The 26,162-nt window shown below is 44.5% G+C and overlaps 1 protein-coding gene across 2 annotated transcripts in view; it reads right to left on the minus strand.

The window, feature by feature from the left end:
- The window catches only part of LOC105567472 (ral guanine nucleotide dissociation stimulator), a 37,388-nt gene extending 13,200 nt beyond the window's left edge, over positions 1-24,188 (minus strand). Inside the window, exons 1-2 of one of the 2 annotated variants that reach the window (XM_012022369.1) lie at positions 23,520-24,188; positions 21,747-22,252 (exon numbers count right to left, since the gene is read on the minus strand). In XM_012022369.1, the coding sequence (XP_011877759.1) occupies positions 21,747-21,776 (30 nt within the window). In that variant the 5' untranslated portion in view covers positions 21,777-22,252; positions 23,520-24,188. Of the gene's footprint in view, positions 1-21,746 lie in introns of both variants that reach the window. The other variant, XM_012022368.1, reaches the window with a different exon arrangement.
- Positions 24,189-26,162: the final 1,974 nt, after the last annotated feature.

The raw sequence follows: 26,162 nt of genomic DNA on the forward strand, positions 1-26,162 counted from the left end.
CTGCGGCTGAAGTTTCAGATTTCGATCGGTTTCGGGATCACGGACACGCCTGGGCGTCCACGCGGAGTCACTTCGTCGTTACCTCGGGCGTCGGTGCGAGGATACAATCTCATTTCTCGAGCGAGACAATTTTGAAGCACGTTAATTAGCTACAAAATAGAAAATTTCACTGTGCCACAACCAGTCGAGACATTTAAAAAGTTTCGCGCGACACGCGAATAAGAGCACCGCGATTTTACACGACCGTTCAGCTGTTTTTGTGCGTGTTTATTCTTAATATAAGTATCCGAGCTCGCGTATGCATGTGCGTTTTCAGAAATAAATCTGAATTTATTTGGGCCAGCCAGCCTATAATTTACACCTGAACGTTATCATCTGGAGAAAGAGGCATTAACGATTTTAATGTAAATGTAGGCTTTGATTACGTTTTATTAAAATGACTGCAATTTTGATATTTTATTTAATATTATATTCAATATCCGCACAGAAAGGGGATTATTTCGGAGTACAAATCCGAATTCTACTTTCAAATATATCCATTTCAAATTGAGTTTATCTGCCTTTCTATCTCGTTTCGCACGCATTGCCCGCCCTTTGACTTACAGAGATTTAGATTCGCTTTAAATTTTGGCTCTAATTGCATTCCGTTAAAATTCTACATTGAAGGGGTTTCGACATTCTTTAAATATCACCGATACTATGCATCTGGGGAGATTATTATCTCAGAGTGTAAATTCGAACTGGAAGCGCATTAATTTCGAATTGATTCGCGCATTCGTCATCGCGGCCCTGACAAGCAAGTGCACAATCGTGCGTCTACGCTTATCGACGATCGATCGCTGTCACACCTGGCGTGCAACACAACCGAGTGTGCGGAGACAAACGTACGAACTCGATGCGCTCTATTTCGAGAAGTTAACGAGAGACACCCCCGCTCGCCGCGCTTCAATAGCCAGTACAATTAATTACCTGTAAAAGGTCGTAGGTGACACGTGCGTGTTTATACTTCCGTGGTGTACACGCGTGGGCCGTGCAACCCCCATCGCGCGAGGAAATTATGTATTTCGAGCGGGACGGGGTTGCGTAGCCCGATCCCTCTCCCCGTTCGAAGCTAAAGGGCAACGCGTATACGAAAGGGCGCGGACGTGTTATTTAAATGTTATTTTACCGAAACGGAGGCAAAAGTCTCCCCGCGTCCGATTTAGCCGCACACCCACGGAAAGGATTTCTGTTACCGGGACAAAAAATATTCTTGACACATGAATTTTTCTCACAACCTCATTTAGTATAAAAATAAGACGATACGAAAATTAAATCAATAATTCTTATTCTCGTCTATCGAATTAAAAAAGATTGACTTGCTATATTGAGACAAGGGTAACTTGTCGTTGTTCTTGCGTTTGGAATAAATTTTCCCTCCGTCTTACAACGCACGAAGAGTGAGATTAAAATATTCCTTTCTCTATAATGAATATGATTGGCGCTGTATCGATCCTATTTTATGATACAGTAAAGTGTAATAGCATTGGATCCGGGACATTTTTCTGTGGGTGTACGTGAAAAATTTTGTATCGCGTGATTCAGTAATTGAAAACGATTGCGGGCTAAAATAACAAATGACAAAAGACGTGGTGCGATTGCGCGACAGGAGTTGCATATCTCTCGGTTATTCCGTTAAACCGCGATAAAGACGGTCAATTTAATTGCGACGGTAATTCGATCGTTCGCAGAACGGGACGACAGCTCCGATAGGCTTCTCCGGGGGACGTCATCTTGGTATCGGGGGGTCAAATGCATTTGGGATCACGTTTTCGCATGACGCACACGTCTCGTCGATTGCCAATTTGTTACGTCGCCGTTGCGTTTCGTTCCATTAACGGGCGATAATCCTCATTCCGCAAATTGACCGCCGCGACCGGGACCGACGTCTCTCTCGCCGGCGCGGCTCAACATCCCAGAACGAACGTGTGGGGACCATCGGTGGAATGGGGCGCGCGGCGACGAAGAAAACATTTTTATTCTCGATTTGTATTCCCGGGGGGGGGGGGGTGGAAGTATTCTTAAGGCCTGCGTCCACGATGCTAGGACTTGGTGGGCGAGCGTGACGCAGAAGAGAAATGTGCGCTGCTTAGTAAAGAAATGAACGGAAGAGATCCGAGTTCAAGTCCAGCCACGGACACCGCCGATTTTTTCGGACGCCACCTCTCGGAGGGAAATGGCAACCACCGAGAGTATCCTGCCACACAGACCCCTTTAGGTGAAAACCCCCCAGGTTGGAGGTTGGGGGCTTCCTACGGCAAGGTTAGCAGCCTACCGAAGATGAGGCAAAACCAAATGCTCAAAGTACCAGTTTGTTCTGGTACAGAACGAACTGGATAAAAGGCTTTAAGCCTAATACACGTGGAAGAAGAAGGAGAAGATTTGTATTCCCAGGGAGGTGAACGTATTCTTAAGGTCTCCTTAAGGTAAAGTCCACGGTGCTAGAACTTGGTCCAAGTCCTAGTTCCGAGAAATGTGTGGCTAATCAACTTGCAGCTATTCCACAAAGGTTCCAGCCTCGTGGATCCAGGCCTTTAGGACGCGTTTGTTTAGGACAGCCCGCGTGGAGGGGAAAGCGCGTTATCGCGCATTGTGGAGCGCGCGATCATTTCAGAAATACGCTTTTAAACCTATCTTTAGAGCGCTGTGTGCATCCGCACGTCTTCCCGCTCTCGAAATATCGCCGGGGAATATTTTTGCTCACCGCGAGAAAAAGGGGCTCGAATACTTTCTCCGCCTCGCGAAAGAATTCAGTTTCTTTTTTTATTCAGGATAAGATTCCGCAGATGCGACGTCAAAGAAACGTTCTCGCGGAATGCCGCCTCGTCGCGCGAACGAGACGGGCCCCGGTCGTGTTTGTCGGGAATAAGGGAGAAGCGGAGGGAAGACGCGTGTCGGGAGTGTCGGGACGCTGACTGGGAACGAGCTCGTTCCCCGCAAACGAGCTGCTCGATCGTCGAAATTCGATTATCGCGCGCGATTGGATTTCTGCCGGCTGGACGAATGTAACGAACGTCATACGGTGCGATGGCCCTACGACGCAACGGCGATTGAGTAGAATACGCGGAATGATAAAAGTGTCGATGCCCGTCGACGCCTCGCTCGCCGACAAATGATAAAACGAACGCCCCGTCGCGGCATGACACGAGAGACCGACGGGCGTATGTCCTCAACCCTTTCCGGAAAGCGACGCGTCGAGCGCGCGCCGAGTGGCGATATCTTTGATTTCAGTTTTATCGCGCGACGAAAGTAAGATCGGAGCTCGGAGACCGTGTCCTCGTTTCAACTCCAATAATTACTTTATTCGAATGGACGAAAACCGTTAAAAAAAAAGGTGCATAACTGTTCGCACTTACTAATGTGAAATATGTTGATACGTAATACATAAACCACAAAGGATCATTGGATCTTACTTGGACAAAGAGCCTCGCTCACATATTACAAGGACAAAAACACGCGGAGGATGACTAACAATAAGTATAGTTGAAACGTTCGTAGAAAATTAGCTATTCAGAGATAATAGAGTTATAAGTTAGGTAACGGTAAAATTGTATGATACTAAATATTGTAATACAAGTAGCTTTGATTCTTTTTAAAACGGAAGTTTTTATGTTTTATTGGCAATCAATTGCTCGTATTATTATTGGCCTTACACTCTTGATATTTTCTAAAGAAAAGGACGAGCTTGGTTTCAGTCAAACTCTTTAATTTCATTTAATTTCTCCGATTAAAAATTCATCCCTTAAACTGTCGCAAATTGTCGCGCCTTGTCGGTACTTTTGTACAAAAAGGGTTCGCGCGATATATCTTCCCTTTAAATGAAATCTTTTCTCATCGCGATTACTTCTACATAAAATTTCACCCCGAATTTAGTTACCCAATTAAGAGCGAGCTCTTCCAAATTGCCGCATTTTATCGCGAGAACTTTTGGGTATAAAAACGATCGCGCGATATTCCTAGTTTTCCCACTTGAATCAAAAATTTTTTTATCGCGATTACTTTCGCATAAAATTTTAGCTGGTATTTAATTTCTCAATTGAGAGCAAAACTCTTTCAAACAGCCGCGCTCTGCCGCAATTACTTCTGGGCCGCCCGATTATTCTTCCATTTAACTTGAGCCTTTTTTCATCGCGTTTACTTCTATACGTAAAATTAGCGATCGTACAACATTTTTTTCAAGTTCGAGAAAGTTCCGCCGCGCTACAAATGAAAATAATTAAAATTATTTCCTGCGTGGCCTCAAATTATTTGAGGCAATGAAGGAAATAATTCCTAATTCTCGTGCCCTTCCTCTTTCACAGCGGCGTCAATTTGACGAAATTTTTGCGCTTCATCGTATCTTCTCCGCGACCAAAGTCCTTGAAGAGATATGCCCGTATTTATAGTCGCGATTCTGCTGAAAAACTCAGCTAAAACCAGTCTTGAGACACGATACTGTTTAATAGATGAGTCTTTGATAGTTGAATCTTGAGACTCAACTTGGTATTTGCAATCTCGAGATTCAATAGAGATTCTCGAAGGAAGTTTTAGAATATATCTCGAAGGAAGTTTAGAATAATAGTTTTTGGATTTCGTGTCGTCTAAGATTTGAGTCGAGAAAAGTTGCGTACCGCCGCTTTAATCCATGTTTGACTTTCGAGACGAATTTCGGGTGAGTAATCGATCCCCCTTTCAGCTGAGTACAGTTTCAGTTGATCTTTAATCAAACTGTAAGATTGAACCGTCCGTGTCTCAAGGCTTGAAACTCCAATCCGAGTGTCTCACCTGATATACGCTCTTGAGACGATAATTGAGAAACGACTATAAATACGGGCCACAGACTCAGGAGCGATTTCAGCAGATAGATTTCCGAAATTTTTCTAGCGCGCGCAGGACATGAAATTTATTGGGCTCTTCTCCTCGGAATGACGGATTCTGGACGACGTACGCCGGCGCGATGCCCGCAGAGCCGATCTATCCGGCGCTATCCGGGGTCTCGCGTCTCCCGATGCGACGCACTCCCGAGGGGGGCACGTGCAATCGGAATGCATTATGCAACGCAGGTATTGCCCGTAAAGGGAGGCCCGTTTGGCACGGGAGGCAGCAGGAAGTGCTTAACCCACGTTTAAGCGCCTCTCGCATCTCCCGCTCTCGTGTCATTTAGCGGCTTTAATAGCGTCCATGTAAAACCCTTCATCCGCAATGGAGGATCCTAATTGCCCCGATTTCCGCGCGCCCTGCCCTAGACTCGCCATCTATAATAATTACGCCCGGCCCTTTGTGCGTGCATGGTGCATGGACCACGGAATTGCCCCCCGGCGCTGAGCGGGCTATCGATTTTTGGCGGGAGCGCTGTGGGAATATTTTGCTGTGAACGCCAGTAAACGTCTTCCTCACCGTAAACTGCGATACTTTCTTGTGCGAGGGATTAATTTCGGTGCAGCGACGGTAATAAAAATTCGCTCGATTCTCTCGCGAATAAATGGGAAAAATGACAAAACGTATTGTATTTCGAACGTCATTGATCGGCTGCGCGATCACCGCCACGATCTTTTTATTTGAGTGAACACTGCTTGTAAACTTGTTGACTGCTTAATAAAAAAAAAAGAAAGAAAAGAATAAAAAGTAGCGGCGATGCAAATCGCGCTTCGGTCTCGGTCGAGACCGGAGGGGGGGGGGGAGAATAATAGTGTCAGCGATTCATGGGAAACGAATGCCTAACTAATGGGTTACTCGGTTAGTCATACGTTACGCTGGTACACGAAACGCTCGCACGTGAACGTGTACGCACGTACGCGCGTACATGTGTGCCGGGGCACGGCACAACAATAACTGGTTAGAGTCTTTCAAGGTGTTTCTGCATCCAGGCCGAATGGACAGAGAAATATTTCCGCCGTGTAATTTTCCACCTCGGTGCTGTACGCCGTTTTTAGCGGCGCTGAAGAAGCCGCGTGAAAATTTTACAAAATTTTGAGAGAGAGAGAGAGAGAGAGAGAGAGAGAGAGAGAGAGAGAGAGAGAGAGATGCAAAATCTATAGAGGACAGTCCTCCATTATGAGATAGATTTCTAATATGAGATAGCAGGTTTTCAACGTCCAAGTTCAATCGCAAATCTTTCTTCGCGACGATTACACAATCTACAAAGAATTTTCTACTAAACAAATTTCGCTCCGAGGGCAACAGATTCACGGTGGACTGAACAGATGATGCCTATTAATTCAACAGCAGCCCCGCTATCTTATATTAGGAGCCTGTCTCATAATAGGGGTCTTTCCTCTATCTGCAGAGTTTCGATTACTGAAGCTGTCAAACACAAGTGTTACAGCCTCGAATCGGTGAAATGCTCCGAGATGCACGGATCTCGAAATAGCCGCGGAATCGAAAGCGGAAATGATATTGAAATGATTACGTCGGCCGCGCGGGACAGTCGCGGACGCCACGAGGGGCAAAGGGGCGAAAGAGGGCGGACAATTTCGGATATTCGTACAATCCTGCGAGTGGTAGCTTGTAAAATCGGCAGCGGAACGTACGTGCGAAGCCCGCTGAAATTTTCACATAAGAGAAAACCCTGGGCGGGCGTGCTGCACTCGCGAAATTATTTTCATACCGAAGAAGCGTGCTCGCCTTCAAGGACAATGGCACTGTAAAAGATTCTGAAGGTTATTTTATCGTTCGCGACGTTCGCAAGACGTAGATTACTTTTGACGATTTCGCAAACTGATTTCGCGCCCGAGATTCTCTTAGGAGCCTTTTCAAATACGCGACGATTTTCATGGCCGTCTGTTAATTAACTGTAATAATCAATTTCTGTTATCAATTCCACGGAATTCGAGAAAGCGCGTGATATTATTTTTCGTCAACGACGACGCAGATCTCGGACTCTCGGAGCGTCGCGAGTGTAAGTTCCAACTAAAAGTCGTGACCGAAGGTTTTACACCCCAGGTTTTATGAAGTCGTTAAAGCACAATGTATAACGCCGCGCGTTGTGAAACGACGACAATAACGTTTCGCTGGCAATTAGAGTAGAATATCGATCGCCCCGCGAGAATGGAGTAATTTCCGATTTCAGGGAAACGCGCTGCGTACCTCGACAAAGAAAATCGGAGCTACGGAACTTGCTTACTTCCCTGAATGTTATGAATCATTATGCAGCCGGATCGATCGCGGACACGGACAAAGCGTGCGTGCTCCAGAGAATGATAGGAGCCAGCGAATGAAAAGTAGGATCCTTTCAAGGAAACAAGAGAGAACATGCGGCGCGCGCGTTAATACGTCATTCAATTATTAATTACATCCACACGGCCATTTCAAATAATTGCCATCTTCCTGTCGGAACGCTCTGAACGATCTCTCCTCGCTATCGCCGCGGTTTTGAAAAATCTCGCCGGCAGACTTGAGAGATTCGAGCCCGAGTCTACGGAAAGGTCAAAGTGGCGCCGGAGATTGTAAAAGTCTCTTTTTTAAATCAAGTTCTTTTTCACAAAAACAACCGCGTAAGCGAATCGTTGACCGGAAAGTTGGCGGACGGGGGGGGGGGAGATTAGCACTGATCCTCGCCAAACCGCTCCGGCGAGATCGAGAGATCTTTGTCCGATCCGCCCGGCACGGCGTGTCCTTCGGCGGAGTCGGAGCTGCAAACACGCCCGATGATATCAGCGTCTGTTAATCACCACCGTGCTCTTAATCATCGACGGCCGATTATTCGCGACGAAGTGACTCGCGCGTGTAGGCCCGCCGGCGGCGGCGGAGCAGCCAGCTGCTCCGGATTTCATTTTTACCTGCCAGGTGCACTGTCACTGCGCGCGATCACCTGACGACGCCGAACCTGCCGCGCGCGCGCGCGACTACAACCGGTTCACGGAGGTATGAACGGAATGACCGCACCGCACGCCGTCTCGACGCCGACTGACGCGTTGCAGCCGCGCGCCCCGGCCGAGCGTACACGCGGAGGATGCACTGACCATGCCGCCACGCTATGGTCGTGACCATACGGTCAGGAACAAGGTCGGGACTGGGCACTTTGGCGCCCGAGGCCAGAGAAGGCGGCGCGTCCCTTAGTAACAAAAATATTTCTTTTACGGCGTGAAAACTGTAATGAGAATAATTTTTAGTTATTTTTCGCAGTAAATTTGCTCTAATTAAAATTGCCAGTTGCGTCGGCCGTCAATTTTCCTACACCGTTAATTTTAATTGGTTACATTTAATATATTAATATTAATTTTATTAGAACGTCTAATCGTCATGAATACGGGTATATATTGCAAGATTTTGCATTGCCATTGTTGCGCCTCTACAAATCTTTCGCGTGAGGCAAGTGCCCCGTTCGCCACACCCTAGTCCCGGCCCTGGTCAGGAACGTACCGGCGATATCGGGCGCCGAGGCCGAGAAGCTGCGACGGTGCGAGGATCCTAAAGGCCGCAGCCGATCTACACTAATCCTTCGATCTACAAGTGAACTGCTCGACAGTCAATTTGACCTGGCCAGGAGAAATTAATTTCTTGCATATTTAATAGATGGATTCATTTGTCTAATCTTTCGTTTCATTAAGGGCCGATTTTTTCACTTCCCGATAAAATTATCCGGAGGTTAATCTCAAGTTTTAGCCAATCACGTGCATGGATCTGGTAGTTTATCTCCTGGTTAACGTTAACCGCAACATAACTGGATGTGGAGAAATCGGGCATAAGCAAAATTAATCAACTTGTTTAATATAAAGTGATAACAACAAGATATTGGAAAAAAAGCATCTAACTTATTTGGCAGACTCTGTCCAAATTTATTCGTCTATTGCTCCGCCAGTTAATGGTTTTCACTCGCGAGATAGATTCTTTACAATAAGTTCTGGAGAGTCGGAGAGAAATCATTGCTTCTGTTACAGATGAATAAATTTGCCATTAATAGTTGCGAAAGATTCTGTGCGGACGAGGGTTATAAACTGCAGGAACTAAGGTTCTTTTTGCACGAAATAGTTGCAGGATGTGCCACACATGACAAGCGCACACATGCGTGACCGTCCGTGGGCCTTCGCGGCTCCTTTAACGCTTTCTACACATAATCCTGGAACCACGGAGCGTCTCCGACGCGTAATCGTGGCTTCATTTCGAGACATTCGCGCGAATTTTCCTTTGACTCGGCCGACTTGGCGTCGAGCGAGTGAATGTAGCAGCTAATAACTCAATCCTTTATTAATATTATGGTAAGATAAAATATTTTCCCACCGTCTGTTAAGCAGATAAATAAAACTTTTTAACTGTAATGAATTACAGATTATCGCGCTGGCGTTATTAATGGCGAATTAAAATGATTAAAATTAATTGTTTGGGATCCCTTTGTCCTCGCGTATTGCACAATTGCTCATTAAATAATATCCCTCTGTTTAATCTTCGCTGGACCTTGACGTTCTCTTTCCCCGCGGCTGTGCTTAATTATTAAAAGCTAATGCAGGGCGTCACGTTGCGTTTCCATAGCAGACTTTGCATCCCCATAAAACGGCGGTCTGAGTCATCAAATCCTTCCATGTGTAATCCCGGAGAGAGAAAGCGGCGTTGTAAGGGTGGCGGGACAACCCCCAGACGGCCGACGTGGAGTTAGACCGTAGGGAAACGGTCGTCAGATGCGTCTACCAGCTGCTTCCTCCAGCATCCGTCAATAAAAGTTACAGGCGTATCCAAAAGGGATAAATTATCGGCGCGAGTCGCCGCGCGAATCTCTGTTGCGGTGAAACAGTAATTTCAATGGCGTCCTAACAATTTTATTTGATAATTACGAGTCCTTTTTCGTTGAAATTAATAGAGAGGAAATATAAGGCAATTAGAACCGACGCGAGATGTTGGGTGCGAATAAATTATTATTTTAATGTTTAATAAATTCGAACGAGTCAGTGGACGAATTTTAACTTTTACCAATTGAGCCTTATGAGTATATTGATCGGGCAATCCTTTTTGGACGTTAAAACACTTATCAAATTAAATGCTTTTAAAATAATTATTAAATTGCTGTAAATGATGCGGGAAAATATACATCACGTTCCTATACGAATTAATGTAGTTTTTTAATTTACAAGACGACTTTAGACTGCGATAATAACGTAATTTCAGTTGATAGAGAATCGAGCTTCTCTCCCTCCTCGCGTTTTCTGCAAAATATAAAACACGTGTCGCGTATTTTGAGCCCTGGACTCAGCACTGCCGAAGCGCCCACGACTGCGTCTCTCGTCGACTCGCTCTTGAGAAAATAATTGGCGCGCGGTCTACGATCGTCAATATCTTGATCGTACGAGTCGATGCTTTCTCATGCGCGGCCGTAAATTTCCAAGCTCTCGGCGCTGAACTTGAACCGGCAATAACGATCGCCGTTAATTCCATACGTAGTTCGTTATCTGATGACACGATGCATTCGTGACGCGCTCGTGGCGAAAGAGAGACGTCACGTGGGTGTGCACGTAGTGCGCCCACCGTCGATTGCGTCACGACGACGTCATCGTTATCGTGGGACGAGGCCAGCGAATCGATACGCGTTCAAAAAACCCCGCAGTTAATTTCGTAGTTAAAACCGGAACTGCTGATTCGCGGCTGGTTAATGAGTATGAGTCACCTTACGTCGCGAAACAATTAGTTCTCATGCCCATCATTTTATATGTATAGCAAATATTTCAACGCTAACAATAAATTTACATTTTCAACAATTTTATGTTCAGCTCAAAAGTGCGCGCGCAATTTTTCCCCATTTAATCTTGTTAATCATTTAAAAATAATATTAACGCAAAATTTAATTTACTTTCAATATTATTATATCGAGAACTATTTTCAACCATTTTTCTAATAATTTATTATATAACATTTATTATATAAATTATTTATTATGTAACAAAATAATAACGAATTTTTATTTTAAATGCGCTTTTTTAAAACTGCAACAATTGTTTGCACTTGAATTGAAGAAGGCTGTGCTTGAGAAAAGAATATTAGAATTGATCTCTAGATTCTGTCAAAAGTAATTTGGAACTGCAACGGAAGGAGTGACATCTTCTGCCAGATGCCATCTGAACAGCTGGTCGAGCAGTTCGTTTACTTTCGCGTCGTCGTACGAGTGCAGCTTCGAGAGGAGCCACGAGTCCGGCAAAAATTTCGCCTTAGGCGAATCGACGTTCGTTAACCTCGGTACCGGCGAGACATTTATTCTTCTCTTCCTGTCTAGAAAGTAACTGGACTCAAGAACTACTGTCACCACGCCGAAGAATTTCTAAACTCAGGAATAGGTCGGCTGATTAACATAACATATATACTTACGTGGCTGTCGAAACCGCTTTGAGGTGCGACGAGAATATTCGCTTCGTATTTCACACTCGCAAAATGTAAAAAAGGAGCAAAGAACCTTTGTTTTTGGCGTGCAAAAGTAAAGGGAATTGATTGACATTAATCTTTTACAATTAATTGTTTAGATTAGAATATTATGAGCGATCTTACTGCGTGCGAATTATTTCAACGTGGGCAGCTCTTTCGGGATTGTTCACATTAGCTTCCAAATTCTGTCTCCGCTTCTGTTTACGTCTGTGTTTGTCAGCGTAAAAATTCACCTCTGCCCGAATGGCATACAGATGGAGGTAAATTTTCTCTACTTTCACGGCGGTAACGAACGCCGAGAACACGTGCTCCACCAGCGGTAATCAACCTGCGCGCTCTCGTTATCGGGTGCTGATTCGACTCTATCGCGGCGCGATTTTCATTGATAAGCGAGCTCGACTGGAGTGTCGAAGTCAGTTTAATTTAATATAACGAATTAATATACCTAGTAAGTCAATATTTTTTTTAATTCGATAGAGAAGAATACGAATTATTGATTTTATTTCGATATTGTCTTATTTTCATACTAAAGGAGGTTGTGAGAAATATAAATGCGTCAATAATATTTTTTGTCTCGTTAACAGAAATTCTTTCTGAGGGTGTAGGGAAGTCCAGGTTCAAACTCTGGCTGAGGTGATATTTTTCGCGTTAAATTTTCTGTATTATTAAAAATGCCAGATGTGGTCAGGAAAACGCTGACGTTGTTAAAATAACGAACATTAATGAATATTGAAGACCGGCGGCGCACGCGATTCGTTCGCGCCGTATGTCTGCGGGCCGACAAACTGCGCGCCCGTACGCAAGTATCAACGTATCGCACGGCGGAATCTATACCAGCTGTTACGCGGCGGTTGGGATAGCTCGCGCTTACGCAAGTTGATAAATCCACGCGCGATTAAATCGCCGCGCGCCTCGCGACCCCGCGCGATTAATCGCGTCCGCTCGAGAGCTCGCTCGATCAGAGTCCGCGGCGCCCGGCGTCCAATTTCTCGTGCCACTCGATGCGAGCCGGCGGGATAATCGCATGATTAGCGAAAGCATAGAAACTCGCGAGAGAACGCGATTCTTCTCAGCGTTTTACTTTCGTCCGCGTCGCGCACAATGCGAGACGCGCGCATATAAACGATCGCCGGGACAATTACGAGCCGCGGGCGCAATTGTGTTCCAGTCGCGCGGCCCAATCGGAGAATGCGCGATGATCGCGAATTTACATAAGAAGCCTACGTAGGCCCCGTTTTAGAAACGCGCGAGAACATCGTCGCGATCGGGTTTTTTTTTTTACGAGAGACCTTGAGGAGTTGCAGCATTTCGTGGGAGAGCGTGACTCAGGATCACGCGTGTCCCACGCGTGCACATACGTCGGTCCCCCGAGAGGTTGCCTCTCTTAACATTTAGAAAAAAGCACGAGGCGTCGCGTTAAAATTCCTCTACGATATCGCCGATCGTCTGCGCCAAAAGAAATTTATCCCATTTGCTACGGCGCGAATTTTATCGACCGACGTTTAAAGCTTGGCTTTACATCCTCTGCGAGGGTTACACGAGTTACGCACGTCGTTAATTTAATTGTTCATCCTCAGAAAGGATTTCTGTTACCGAGACAAAAAGTATTCTTGACGCAGTTATGTTTCTCACAACCTCATTTAGTATAGAAATAAAACAATATCAAAATTAAATCAATAATTCTTATTCTCCTCTGTCGAATTAAAAAAAGATTGACCTACTATATTGAGACAAGAGTGACTTGTTGTTCTTGCGTTTAGAATAGATTTTCCCTCCATCTTACAACGCACGAAGTTGGCACCACGATATTCGACGAAAGACGACACGTACTATCATTTTATTCTAGATTTTAGAATTTTTTATTTGAGATTAAAATATTCCTTTCTCTATAATAAATATGATCGGCGCTATATCGATCCTATTTTATGATATTACATTCAAGTTTAATAGCATTGGATCTGGAAATTTTTTCTGTGGGTGCGATAACCGATTATTCGATTTATTAACGCCGGCTGGATTTCGTCGTGCTCTTTGTGGTATTCGATTTCTCGAAGGGGAAAAATGAAAAATAAGCGAGGGTGAAAGATAAGAGGTCGAAATTGACGGCGAGGGGACAAAGAGGCGTTCTCTGGTCACACGTAGTGATGCTATCGCGCTTACCAGGCTGTTTTTCCTCGAGAACCGCTGACGGAAGCGATATATTGAAGTCAAGGTTAAACTCGTCGAAACAGTTAGCGGTTTCAAGTCGGTCAAGTCTCGCCGCCTCCCAAGGAGCTAAAGTTCAATCCGGATGAAGCCGGACGCGCCGCTAATCTGCAGAAATCACGGCAGAAAAGTTCGCGCCGGGAGTAGCGCGGTTTCATAATCGCCACACTGAGAAAAATTTTCATCGGATAAACCAATTAAATAGTATGTCCGATGGTTAATTTTTCCGATTACGTTTTCCGATTAAATTATGGATATATCCGATGAAATTTATCCGATGAAATGCAATTACCGATGAAATTTCATTGAAAAACCGATCAAATTTTTCATCGGATATACAATTTAATCGGATATATCCGTTTGTTATCATGTAATTGGATTATCCTATTATATTTAATCGGACATTTTTCTCAGTGGCATGTTTCCGTGATGCATTTCACGCCGCGCGCAGACGATCGATTATCGTAGGGGGTTTTTTGTTTACGAGCCACCGCTCAACTACACAGTTTTAATTCAATTGTGGGCTTATTGTCAACTCAACCGGCATTAAATTCGTTACAACGTTTCGACCTAGCTTCAGGTCCATTTCAAGTAACAATGCTGCAAAATCAACAACGTGTAAAAGATTAAAATTATTAATTAGTCGTCTAATACGAGAAAGGAATGTTTGAAACGAGCCGAGCGCATTTTCAATTCCCCAATTCTTCGCAAGTGCCAACTCGCAGAAGATTTCGCATCGAATTTTTCATTCTTGAAAACGAGAGGAGAAATTTTGAAATCAACCGAACCCCCTTCCGTTCTCCGCGTATGTTACATTGAGAAATTTTATTTACGCCGTGAGACAAAAATAAAATTTCTTTCCCAATTCTTTGGCGCGATACAAAAAGTTCATCTCGATACTCTTTTTCGGGTCAACGTTTGATTAATTCTCTTGATTACACCTCGAAAATATCGCGCACGAAATGTGTCCCGTCTCCTTTCGTGGGCCGCAACCTCAAATAGAAGTGTGCCACATGTGTTGCATTGAAATAAGCGATCGGGCACCGCGGAATGCCGGCGAGAGCTGCCGGTGATCAAACATTTGTATAAACGGTCGACTCGTGTGTGTTCAATGGTGATTCCAGCTGACAGGAAATCAACACAAGACGGAGTTCTTCGATTGCTCGCTCAAACGTTCAGCACATTAGATTAAGCCGCTACGTGTGACATCTCTCGAGTTTGACATCTTTAAGCGAAAGACGATTCCCTGCCAGAAATAATTCTTCAAAATTCTACATAAATTTAAAAAGTGTTATAAAAATCAACATGAAGATGCTAGAGTTGGAACACTTTTGTTAATTTTTGTACTATTCTACAAGTAAGCAGATGTTTTAATTCTTTAAGATTTTGTTGTTTCTCAAATTTCTAAAACTAGGAAAGTTTTGTCCTAAATTTGACAAAATTGTACATTTTTATGAGAATATTGTATAATAATTTGTGGTGCTATTTCGTAGATATTTTTACAAAAAAAATAAACGTTTCAACGAAGATATAAAAATTTCGACAAATTTCTATCTCAAGTGAAATTTTTGTAGTTATTTATAGAAATTTTCTCCGCTAGGGTCGCGGGAATAAAATTAATTTTATCCGCTGAAATTTATACGACACATTTAAATAAAGCACGTATTCTAAATAGTATTATATATATATATATATATATCGATTTTCTGTCGGTATTCTAGGCAATATGACTCTTGAAATACATCTATTTCGCATACACGGGAAACAAATGCTGTTGAATTAAACAAAAATGAAGTTGCTTGAATTAAACGTCGACGTCACGGGCTGTCACAAAGATGAATAATTCACTCAATTGTATTTGCTATGGACTGTAATTTTAAAAACTAAGTCGAACGGCTCGTGTTTTGTATAAACAAATCTATGGCCAAGATGTATTACGAGCAAGAGTCAGGCGTTGGTTAACAATTAAAATTTTAATACTCATATTTTACGTGACGATCATGACAGACGCGTCTCGGCAACACAGAGCCTTTATCGGCACACAAATAATTACAGAACTTAAGTCAAAACCGATAAAAAATTGTAAAGATGATTACATAATTAAATTAATGGTGGTTTTTCAATTCTCTATTAAAATTTGTAATTAGATTATATTACTCAGATAAAATATCTAATTACACGCACGACATATCAATTTGGAAGGGACAAACGTAGATGTATCGGGAAGTTGTAACAATGAAATAATCACCGATTAAATAATGAATTTAAATTCCGGATAGAGCAAAGCCCCCATATATCGGTTGGATTGATTTGGTCGCGCGGCGAGTCCCAACGAGGGGCTTGAGTCATCGGATAATTGTCACGATCATCGCATCTCCCGGCCTTCTTCGGACGTGAAAAACGTGCTAATCGCTTTAAGTGGACCTAATGCCCGGATCGAGGCTGAATTTTCTATCGGTGCAGCCACAAAGCCCTCCTCCATCCCATTCGATCTCGTGTCGCCGCTCGGCAATTCCGGTTATCAATTCTCGGCGAGAAATTGACTCGAGCTCGAAGTGTGGGTAGATCCCGTGCACGGATAAAGACGATTGCTCCAATTGACGGCACAATAGAGGTGTGCGGGAAGTACGCGCGCCAGTTCTAACTCGCTCGGGCCGATCTTCTCACGTCGCGCCGTGAGAAAGGCGGATGTCCATTCTGAATTCACGGTACGGAACGAGAGGAATCTCTTTTCCTTTCCGCGCAACTCGCGCTCGCGATTTTCGCACGGCGGCATCGCGAAAGTACGGCCCGATATCGCGGCACGCGCGACCATCGCGCGCGTTTTCTCCTTGAAACTGTAACACGCGGCCAAGTTTCATCCCGTTTTCAGACACTTCCCTAGCGGAAAGAATTTCTATAAACAACTACAAAAATTGACTTGAAACAGAAATTTGTAGAAATTTTTATATCTTCGTGGAAACATTAATTTTTCTTTACAAATATCTACGAAATTGTATCACAAATTACTATGTTCTCATGAAAATGTACAATTTTGTAAAACTTAGTACAAAACTTTGCTAGTTTTAGAAATTTGAGAAACAACAAAATCTTAAAGAATTAAAACGTCTGCTTACTTGTAGAATATTACAAAAATTAACAAAAGTGTTCCAAGTTTTTTAAATTCGGCTTTACGTAATTTCCGAAAAAAACCTTGCACGTTAACATTACGTGAATTATCATTTTCATAATAAATCGTGATATATAAATTAATGAGAATCTTTTCTTAAAGTTTATCCTGAAAATCATGTAATCGACGGACAACATGGCATTTCGAAGAATTTTATCAAAGTTTGTTCAAATTTTACCATACATTTTACTAGTAGAATGTGTGGTAAAATTTCAAGACACTCGTGCAGTTCTTCAAAGTGCCACGTTGTCCACTACACGATTTTCAGGGTAAAGTTTAACAGAAAATTCTCTCCGTGTAATATAATTGAGCTCTGTGTTCTGTAAGAAAATTTTCGCTCTATAAGTTCCGTAGCTCTGCAACTCTTTCTTTTTTCGTTCCTCTTTCTCTCTTGCTCTGCAGCGCCTTATAGAGATACAGTGTTATAGAGCATTTTTACAGAATATACTCTCAATAGCGATTAATTACATTATATTATTAATACATTAATAATTAATTAATTAAGGAGAATACTGAGATATATTTAATACCCGCGTGGGATCTTTATACTTTAATTAGTTTTCTCGCGAATTCCAAATGTTATTAAAAGAAATTATAAAAATTGTTCCCGAGATAAGATCGCGTTCAATTTTGGCGCACTTAGCGCTTAATTTCAAGACTAATTGCATCATTAAGACGTGAGGTATTCTCAATTAAAGTAATTAAAAAAATTACATTATATCTTTCTATAATTGTTCAAATATTTTTTCGCTACAAGCTTTTCTGAACAAGACATACTTTCGGAGAGGAATTCCTCGGCCGATTCTGCACGGTATAAAAAGCAGTTAGGGGGTTGCCAAGCTCCGATTTCCTTAAATTACAGCTATACTTCGATCCGGCCTTAATTTTTTCCCACATTGCAGCGCGTTTTCCTTCGCCTCCTGTCTGCATTCCGCGACGCGCCTCGTTAGACCTGACACGTATTACTTTGCATTCCCCATAAGCGTCAGGCGCTCGCGAGGCGCGGAACGCGGCTCGCCGGAGCGAGCGAACCGGCCCGGAGCGGATTCCCGACTTGGAAGCAGCGCTTTTCCAGCTCGCCGCCGGGATTTTTCCGGAGCGGCTCGTCGGTCCCGCAGGAACGAGACCGATTGTGTCGCGCACGAGGGGGGAACCGCTGACCAAAATCTTGCACCCACTGGGCACCAGTGGGCATTACTTTATCTTATTATCTCATTTTATCTTATATATTATCTTTCGAATGCCCCAGCAATGCCTAATGCCCAGTAATGCCGCAAATCCGTACACCACAATGTCCTCAGCGGTTTTCCCCCTCGGTCGCGCCCAATCGCTCTTTCATCACCGCGGAATACGCGGATTCCAAAATCAGACAAAAGCTCTAACCCCTCCCCTCCCCTCCCCCGAGATTGATTCTTCCGGCGTCGAAATACAAAATCGTTGAATCTCGGAGGACGCAGTGGTCAAATAAAATGTTATTACGTAGGTTTTAAATATCCCATCTATAAAAAAAAGTGTGCATAGTTTAATTATCAATTTAGTCTTTATCTTTTATACAACGTAATAATAATATTAATTGCGATATTATATCGGTTACATTAATATCCTCGTTCCTAAGCGATTGCACGCGTATAAAAGAAGACTCGCCTGGAAACGTTTGGAGGACGAAACCGTTCGAGTTTTAGACTCGAATTCCTTATCAAAGCTTCTTTTATGCATCTAATCTTCGACGACGTTTTCCTCGAGGGAAGAATAAACGTTCGAGCGATCGAGGCTGTCGCGATAATTCTGGAACGCCACTGGACGGCAAGTACAAATGACAGCGTTGATCCAGCCAGGATCTACCGCAAACGGCGAACGGCGATAAGGACACGACGTCTGACGGGCGCGCCGAAGGACTTGCGATAATCGCCGATAACGGCTGGTGGAAGCGCGGCGCGGCGGCGTGTCAAGGCCCAATGTCACAACCGGGCGACGATTGCACATACGTGATATATGGGTGCCGTAATTTTCTGCCCATTAACGTCGGCCGCCGTCGCGGAAGCGTCCGTGGACGGGGAAGCACCCGTGTGCGATGCCCCCGAACGAACGGGCGCCTCGCACGCGCGAGATCCTTGACATTTCCCCGACCGACGATGCGCACGAGAGATAAGGGAGAGTCCGCGCCGTGGGGAAACGAGGGACGCGAAACTGCGATTTAACGCCGCGGTAACTTCCAACATCGAACCGCGCGAAAGTTGCGAAACGCCGAGATGGAGAAGTACGCGAGCCACCAAGGACGGTGGCTACGATCGTACGCGAGTAAAATATCGGGTCGGCCCAGTGAGCAGCGCGGTTGTTTTAGAGATACTTGCTTTTAAGGAGACAAAAGTGCCCGACATTTTTATTTTAATCCGAAATGTCGAGGAAGGTTTCCTGTTGTGAGACAGGCTCCTAATATGAGACAGCGGAGTTTCCGCTAGATCAATAGGCATCGTCTGTTGGTTTCATCATGAATTTGTTGCCCTTGGAATGAAATTTGTTTGGTGGAAAATTGGATTGTTAAGTATCGTGTAATCGTTGCGAAAAAAGATTTGTGATTGAATTTGGACGTTGAAAACCTACTATCTCATATTAGAATCCTATCTCATAATAGAGGACTTTCCTCTATTGCTATTCGCAACTTCGTCCCATCTTAGTCCGAAATTTTTTAAATTGCGATCTTTAATTTAATTTTGAATTCCCTGGCGATAACCTTCCGGTTTTGAGCTAAAGAATAACTCGGGTCCTTCCTTTTTACATCGCGTTCTTTGGGCACTCGATACAATAAAGATACAAATTCGGCGCGCGAAACGGTCCGGCGCATGCAAACGTCGCTGAAAAGCGACCGCGGGAGTGAAGGTAGAAGTCGATCAGCGGAGCCGATCTACTGCCAAGTTCTCGGTTCGGCTTGACCAGGGCCTAATTAGCTACGAAGAAATACCTGTCTATCAGATTCTCTGCGCACCGCTGCTTTCATTTCGCTGCTCACAATTGTGCAAAGAACCCGCGGGAAATTTCTCCGTTTTATGGATCATTATAGCCGAGATTTTCGGATTCTTTCTGACGTCTCGTTCAAGGACGACTTGTGGGATCGCCGACGCTTCGACAGCGCGTTTTGCAACAATTACGGTGTTCCAGAAATTGTCAGAAAGCTTCTGGAATCCTTTATAAATATTTCTCGGAGTGACAGATGTGCCTTTTTACAGCATCGAGCAGCGTGTCAGTTTAAAACGTGAACTGTTATTCGATTGGGTGCGAAAAATTTGCGCGATAATTTGAGACTTCGTCGAGCTTGTCAGGCTTTTCCAAGACACGAAGAAGTAATAAGAAATAATTATTGCTTTTCTACACTGAGAAAAATGTCCGATTAAACGTAATCGGATAATCCAATTACATAATAAGAAACGGATATATCCAATTAAATTGTATATCCGATGAGAAATACGATCGGTTTTTTACTCAACTTTCATGGGTGACTGCATTTCATCGGATAAATTTCACCGGATGTATCCATAATTTAATCGAAAAAATTAACCATCGGCAACACTATTTAACAGACAATAGACAAAAAACTTTGATAAGCTCGTACTTCCGATTATCGGTTTGTTCCCTTTAGAACGTGCTTGAAAGGGACCTAAACCCTTGGTCGAAACGTCGCATTGTATATCTCTTTATTTTATTCTATTAAACACGTGCCAGTTAAGATCGACTAAACTCACTCATTACTATTTAATCGGTTTATCCGATGACAACTTTTCTCAGTGTAATGTTTAATGTTCCGTTCGATTTATAATTATTGAATTATCGCGTATGTGAGAGATAGAAACTCTTATCAACATTTCACCGTCGTATTGGTGAGTGCACTGAGAAAAATTTCCATCGGATAAACAAATTAAACGGTGTTTTCGACGGTTAATTTTTCCGATTAACTTTCCCGATTGAATTATGTAAATATCCGATGAAATGCAGTCACCGATGTTGATCGAAAAACCGATCATACCTTTCATCGGATATATGCAATGTAATCGGACAAGTTCGTTTCTTATTACGCCAGTGGATTATCCGATTATATTCAATTGGACATTTTTCTCAGTGCGGCGATAGCATAAACGCGCCGAAATAAAGAAACAGCGGCGAACAAATTTCGTCAGGCCTGCAATGTCTATCGATCGCGTCTTCAAGCGTCGTACCTCCGGAAACGAAAACGTACGATCCGTGACCGCGTTACGTCAGGAACGGGCTTTCAAATCCAGCCACAATCCTTCCACGCTATAGCGTGCGCGCGCGAGAGAGAGAGAGAGAGAGAGAGAGAGAGAGAGAGAGAGAGAGAGAGAGAGAGAGAGAGAGAGAGAGTGACGGAGAAAAAGGGGGGAAGGAGAGAATGAGCGGCGCGAGACCGGAATACATTATCGTTTTTCGAAGTCGCGCGTATCTAGAGACAGCGATATCCATAAGCTGATTAAAACGGAAGAGCTCCGGCGATAACACGAAAGAAAAATCAATATAGCGAAATGGAGAACCCGCGGAACCAACCAGCATTCGAATATACCGAGGGACGCGGTCTCGCGCCAAGTATAGTACCATCTTTCGTATAAAACACTCTCGAGTCCTGCAATTCAAATTTTACACGACGACAGTCTTAATATAATATGTTAAGACGTCAAAAGGAACGCGGAGCAACATTTCCAGACTTAATATCTACGCGAGAAGAGGACGCGCGCGTGGTGAGCGGAAAATCAAAAGAGAGGAAGAGACTGTGTTAGATGCCGTCATTATCCTTTACGTAAATCCCCGCACGGAGGGAATGCGAAAGTGTAACTCGGCGCGGGTAGTGCCCCCCCTCCCCCCCCGTACAAATCGCACGGCGGATGGAAAAGTCGCCCGACGCGTTTACCTGCCGCGAGAGGAAGGCGGAAAACGCGCGAGGGAAGGCGGAGGAAGAGGGGACAGGGCGTGGGGGCGATAAAAAAGAAGAGAAAGGCACGATAATTACCAAGGATTCGTCCCCATTGTCAGCGCTCATAGCCCCCCGCTGGCGCTAGAGGGACGCGAACTCGTCGCCCGTCGTCGTCGTCTTCGTCGCCGGGCTGTTCGTTGCTCCTCTTCGCGGCTACGCTTCCGGCAGCAGCAACAGCAGCACGAGCCGGCGGCGCTCGTCATTCTGCGCCGAAGCCTGCCCCCCAAGCGGGACCGTTCCCGAGGGACTCAACCTGTGATAGCCGCTCCGGGTCTAATCTGTCATCCAGCATCGCGCCGCACGACGCCGAAGAGTACCGTCTTCCCCCCTTTTACGACTGTCTGCTTCCTCTGGCACAGAACGCCGCTTTTGAGGGAAAATTGAAGCGTGAGGGGAGAAGAGGGAGGACGCTTGTGAGGCCTCCAGGTGGATTTGAAGTTGTCTCGAAGCGGTAGTAGAGTCAAGGGAGGAATGGAGTACACGTTGAAGAGAGGGCCGTTATACGGGGTCAAAAGTCTCGGACACTTTGAAAACTAATGACTCTATGTTAAGTGGAAAAAATGCGCAATGGTAATTGAGAGCGAACAAAAGTGTATTTTGATGATAAAGGCAGTGTATTTTACACGCAAACTTAGAGTGTCGATTGACAACGGAGAGAGATAATGGTAGAGGCGAAGAATTCGGAAATAATACTGGACCGGGTGATAACGCGTACGAATCGACTTTACAGACGCATAAGTAAAAGTAGTTTCAATTTTATTAATAAGATTGTGATTTCTTCTGCTTTTAAATTGTACGCTCTTTGACAGCCTTTTTACTTCTTTATTGGATACAAATTTCACTTTTAACCGTCTTGATATATTACTTCCCCAAAATTGTAACTATTGGGAAATTTTGCCGAGCGCATAATAATTAACAAAATACGTTGGACAAATGAAATTATCGATGTTACGCTTAAAGATTTGAACTACGAGGAAATTTGAATAATAAAGAAACGTCAGTTGAAAAATTACAAAAATAATAGCTGAATGGATATCGTCATTTAAATTGTCGGTTTCACCCTCTCAAATTTTAACTGTGAAGGAACTTTAATACGAGGGATTACAAAAATAACGGTTGACCGAGGACCGCGATGTAATTACATCGGATAATAATCGGATACGAATAGTATCTCATACGTGCGCGTAAGGAAAGTAAAAAAAAGAGCGCCGTTAATAATAGCCGAGATTAGATAACTCTTTCTCATACGACTCTAAGTACTGTCATACTTGATGCATGTTTGTCAACATGTCATCGGACTCTCATAAAAGAATAGCTACGCGAAGCGATAGAGACTATAGTAAATCTCTAGGGACATAGGAATACAGCGGTCGGATAGGGATATCCTGTCACGTCGAGAAAGAGAGAAAGAGAGAGACAGCCTCAAGGATCTGAGGAGAACAGTAGCAATCGTACTCTACAATTTTTAGAAGTGCACTATAAACTACGACTCTATCGGTTGACATAGTCGCAACGTCTCGGAGTACCCTCGCGGAGTACTTGAGACCCCCCCCCCCCTCAGGTCGCTCCCTTCGCGCACTCTCACGAGAGCCAGAGCGAGCGAGAGGAAGCGAGAGAGAGAGAGAGAGAGAGAGAGATGGAGAACAATGCGGCAAGTGCAGGCGCGAGAGAGCCCGAGAGAGGACACTGACACACGAAACGTCAACGACACCTCCGAGCATGTCGTCGCTCCTCTCTCTCTTTCTCTCCCTCCCCCTCCCTCTTCCTCCGTCGCTCGCCCTTCGAACCTCCCCTCGGAATTTCACTCACTTCACGATTCACTGCGTGATTCCCCGTTGCTCCGAAAATGCACTTGCGACGTCGCGGTATTTCCGAGACGAACGCGCGCGAACGAACGCGAACGAACGAACGAACGAACGAACGGGCGGGCGGCGACTTCTCTCTCTCTTTCGGCCCAGCGAGCGAGTGCCGTTCCCCGCGAACGGAACGGAACGGCACGGTACGGTACGGTACGGTACAGGGAGACCGGGGGACCGCCGCACGGGGGTCCCCGCTCTTCAGATTGCGAAAGGAAACCCTCAAGGCGGGACCGGGGGACGCGCGCGCGTGAGGCCGCGACGCGCCGGGAAAATTGCGGGCCGAGCCGATTCGGATCCCGCGAGCTTCCCTCGCGGATCGGACCTCGGTGTGCGACTGTGTGGCAACCACCGTCACGCCGGAGATGTGTGCCGGTGTGTGACGGACTTTTTCCCACCATGACGAGGCACGGGGTGGGGAGCAGGTACTTACGACGGTACCGCCATTTGTTGTAACGGAGGTGCTCCCCTCGGCTTTTGTTGAGGAGAGGGTATCCAGGGACGGATCGATGCGCCTCAAAGCTCGACGCTGAGGTGCCAGAATGGCGCCAAATTTTGGAGAAGAGACCCCAGGGGCGCGACGAGTCTCCCTCTCGGGGATGAAAACTCTCGACTTTCCCGGCGACTTTAAAAAGATTTTAATTTGACAGATTTTTAATTCAAACGCCGTCAGGTATTTAATGCTGAAGCTTTCGCGTTGTAAAATTAGTAACACGTGAAAGCAATCAAACTTTTGTCTAAAGAAAAAAGAAACTTAAAACACGTGGGAAATCTTAAAAAGAACGTAGCGAGTTTAGATGGACTTTAGGGGACTCGATTTAATTTAAACTTTCGTCTTCGCTCTTGAAGGTAAACAAATTAATTATAGTTTTGTTCAGGGAGAATTCAGACGCCTTAGACGAGATGATTTATAAAATCCTATAACAGGATCGGGACAAAGTGGACCTAATTTACGACAAGAATTTTTCATGGAAAGCTCATACGTAAACTTTCGCGCACACTTTTGTCCCAAAAAGTTCCGCAAACTGCACTTTCTACGGCAGCGTGCGACGAAATCTTACCATTTTGTTGGCCTGGTCCGAGGCCCTGCTCTCCTCGAGGCTTGCGTTCCGACGCCCGTAAAGAGAGATTTCACGCGCCATGTTTAGAATTGTTATATCACGTTGCTATTTTTGTTGTCACTTTCTGAAAAGAATAGAACGACTGCCAGCTTCTCCATTTCTGGAACTCCGCTCGGTGAAAAGATACTCAAGTACGTTGCGGAATCGAGAAACCTCACGCTCATTTCTCTAATATTACACGACTATTCTACTAAAGTTTTCTCCTGCAAACGTTGTTTCTTGCTCCTGTTTATATGTTCGCAGATTTCACTCGGTCCATATTTTACTCTTCCTCTAGAAATGGCTTCAAGTATCGTGCAACCCCTTCAAAATGACAATAACGATCGAAACCAGTAAATGATACAAAAAGAGATATCGAAATTGTTACGCTAACGAATCAATACTTGTTCGATAATTCAAGTTCCTTAAAAACCACTGAATTGGAAGAAAATAAAATGAAAAGAGCCATCGGGGAAGATGCGTGGCTCATCACGCGAAAGCGGCGTGTTCCCGGTCCAATTCTGACCCACATGTATCTTGAACTTATCGAAAGTGTACCGGGAAATATTGTACAACAGAGTACAGCTCTAATTACTGCTTTTCAAGCTATCGCTGCAGAGCGTGTTCTAAAAGCACAAAGCGTTCTCTCTAAAGTGTGACCACCAACGATAGAGTGACATGATACCATATACTGAAGAAGAAAGAAAACCATCGTTAGACTCAAATGGGACGTAACGAGAACGAATAAAACATCTCTCTTTGAAACGTCAGGTTTCTATCAGCAAGAGATACGGTGAAAGCCAAATGGCCACATATCTTTGGCGCCAAACGCGGTTGTTCGGTTCCAAACGAGGGGGAAACCGCTGACCAAAGTCTTGTACCAAGTCCCACTAATGCCCAGTGGGCATTACTTTATCTTATTACCTCATTTTGTCTTATTTTCCTTGCTTTATCTGATTTTATCTTACCTTTATAATGTCCCAGCAAGGCCTAATGCCCAAAAATGCCCAGTAATGCCCAGTAATGCCGCAAATCTGTACACCACAATGCCCTCAGCGGTTTCCCCCTCGGTTCCAAATTAGATACGAAAGTGAGGGGAATCTCTGGTCCCGTTAAATAAAAATCAAATCCTCCGACGATCTCGCGGGGATGATTGGCCTCAGCCGCTCTTAGCGCGCGCCAAGAATATGAAGACGAGAGACTGCGACGGCAGACATTTAGACGACACAGACAGACAGACAGACAGACGAGAGACTTTTTCACAACATTTAATAAAACGCTATCAACTATGTATGCCTCTTTTTTACTCAAATACTCTAAAAGTTACTTACATACGTGTATATAATCTTTTATATGTTTATCCTTTTTTTTCTTCAATGCCACGCGCGCGGACGTGTCACATCCCTCACGCGTTTCGGATACACCCCATCCCCCTCCCGTCCCGGCGCGTTTCTCGAAAACGCCTCGTCACCCTCGCCCCTTTTCCCCCTCCTTTG

The sequence above is a fragment of the Vollenhovia emeryi genome, unplaced genomic scaffold, assembly GCF_000949405.1.
Source record: "Vollenhovia emeryi isolate VEMERY1.0 unplaced genomic scaffold, V.emery_V1.0 DF939137.1, whole genome shotgun sequence".
NCBI lineage: Eukaryota > Metazoa > Arthropoda > Insecta > Hymenoptera > Formicidae > Vollenhovia > Vollenhovia emeryi.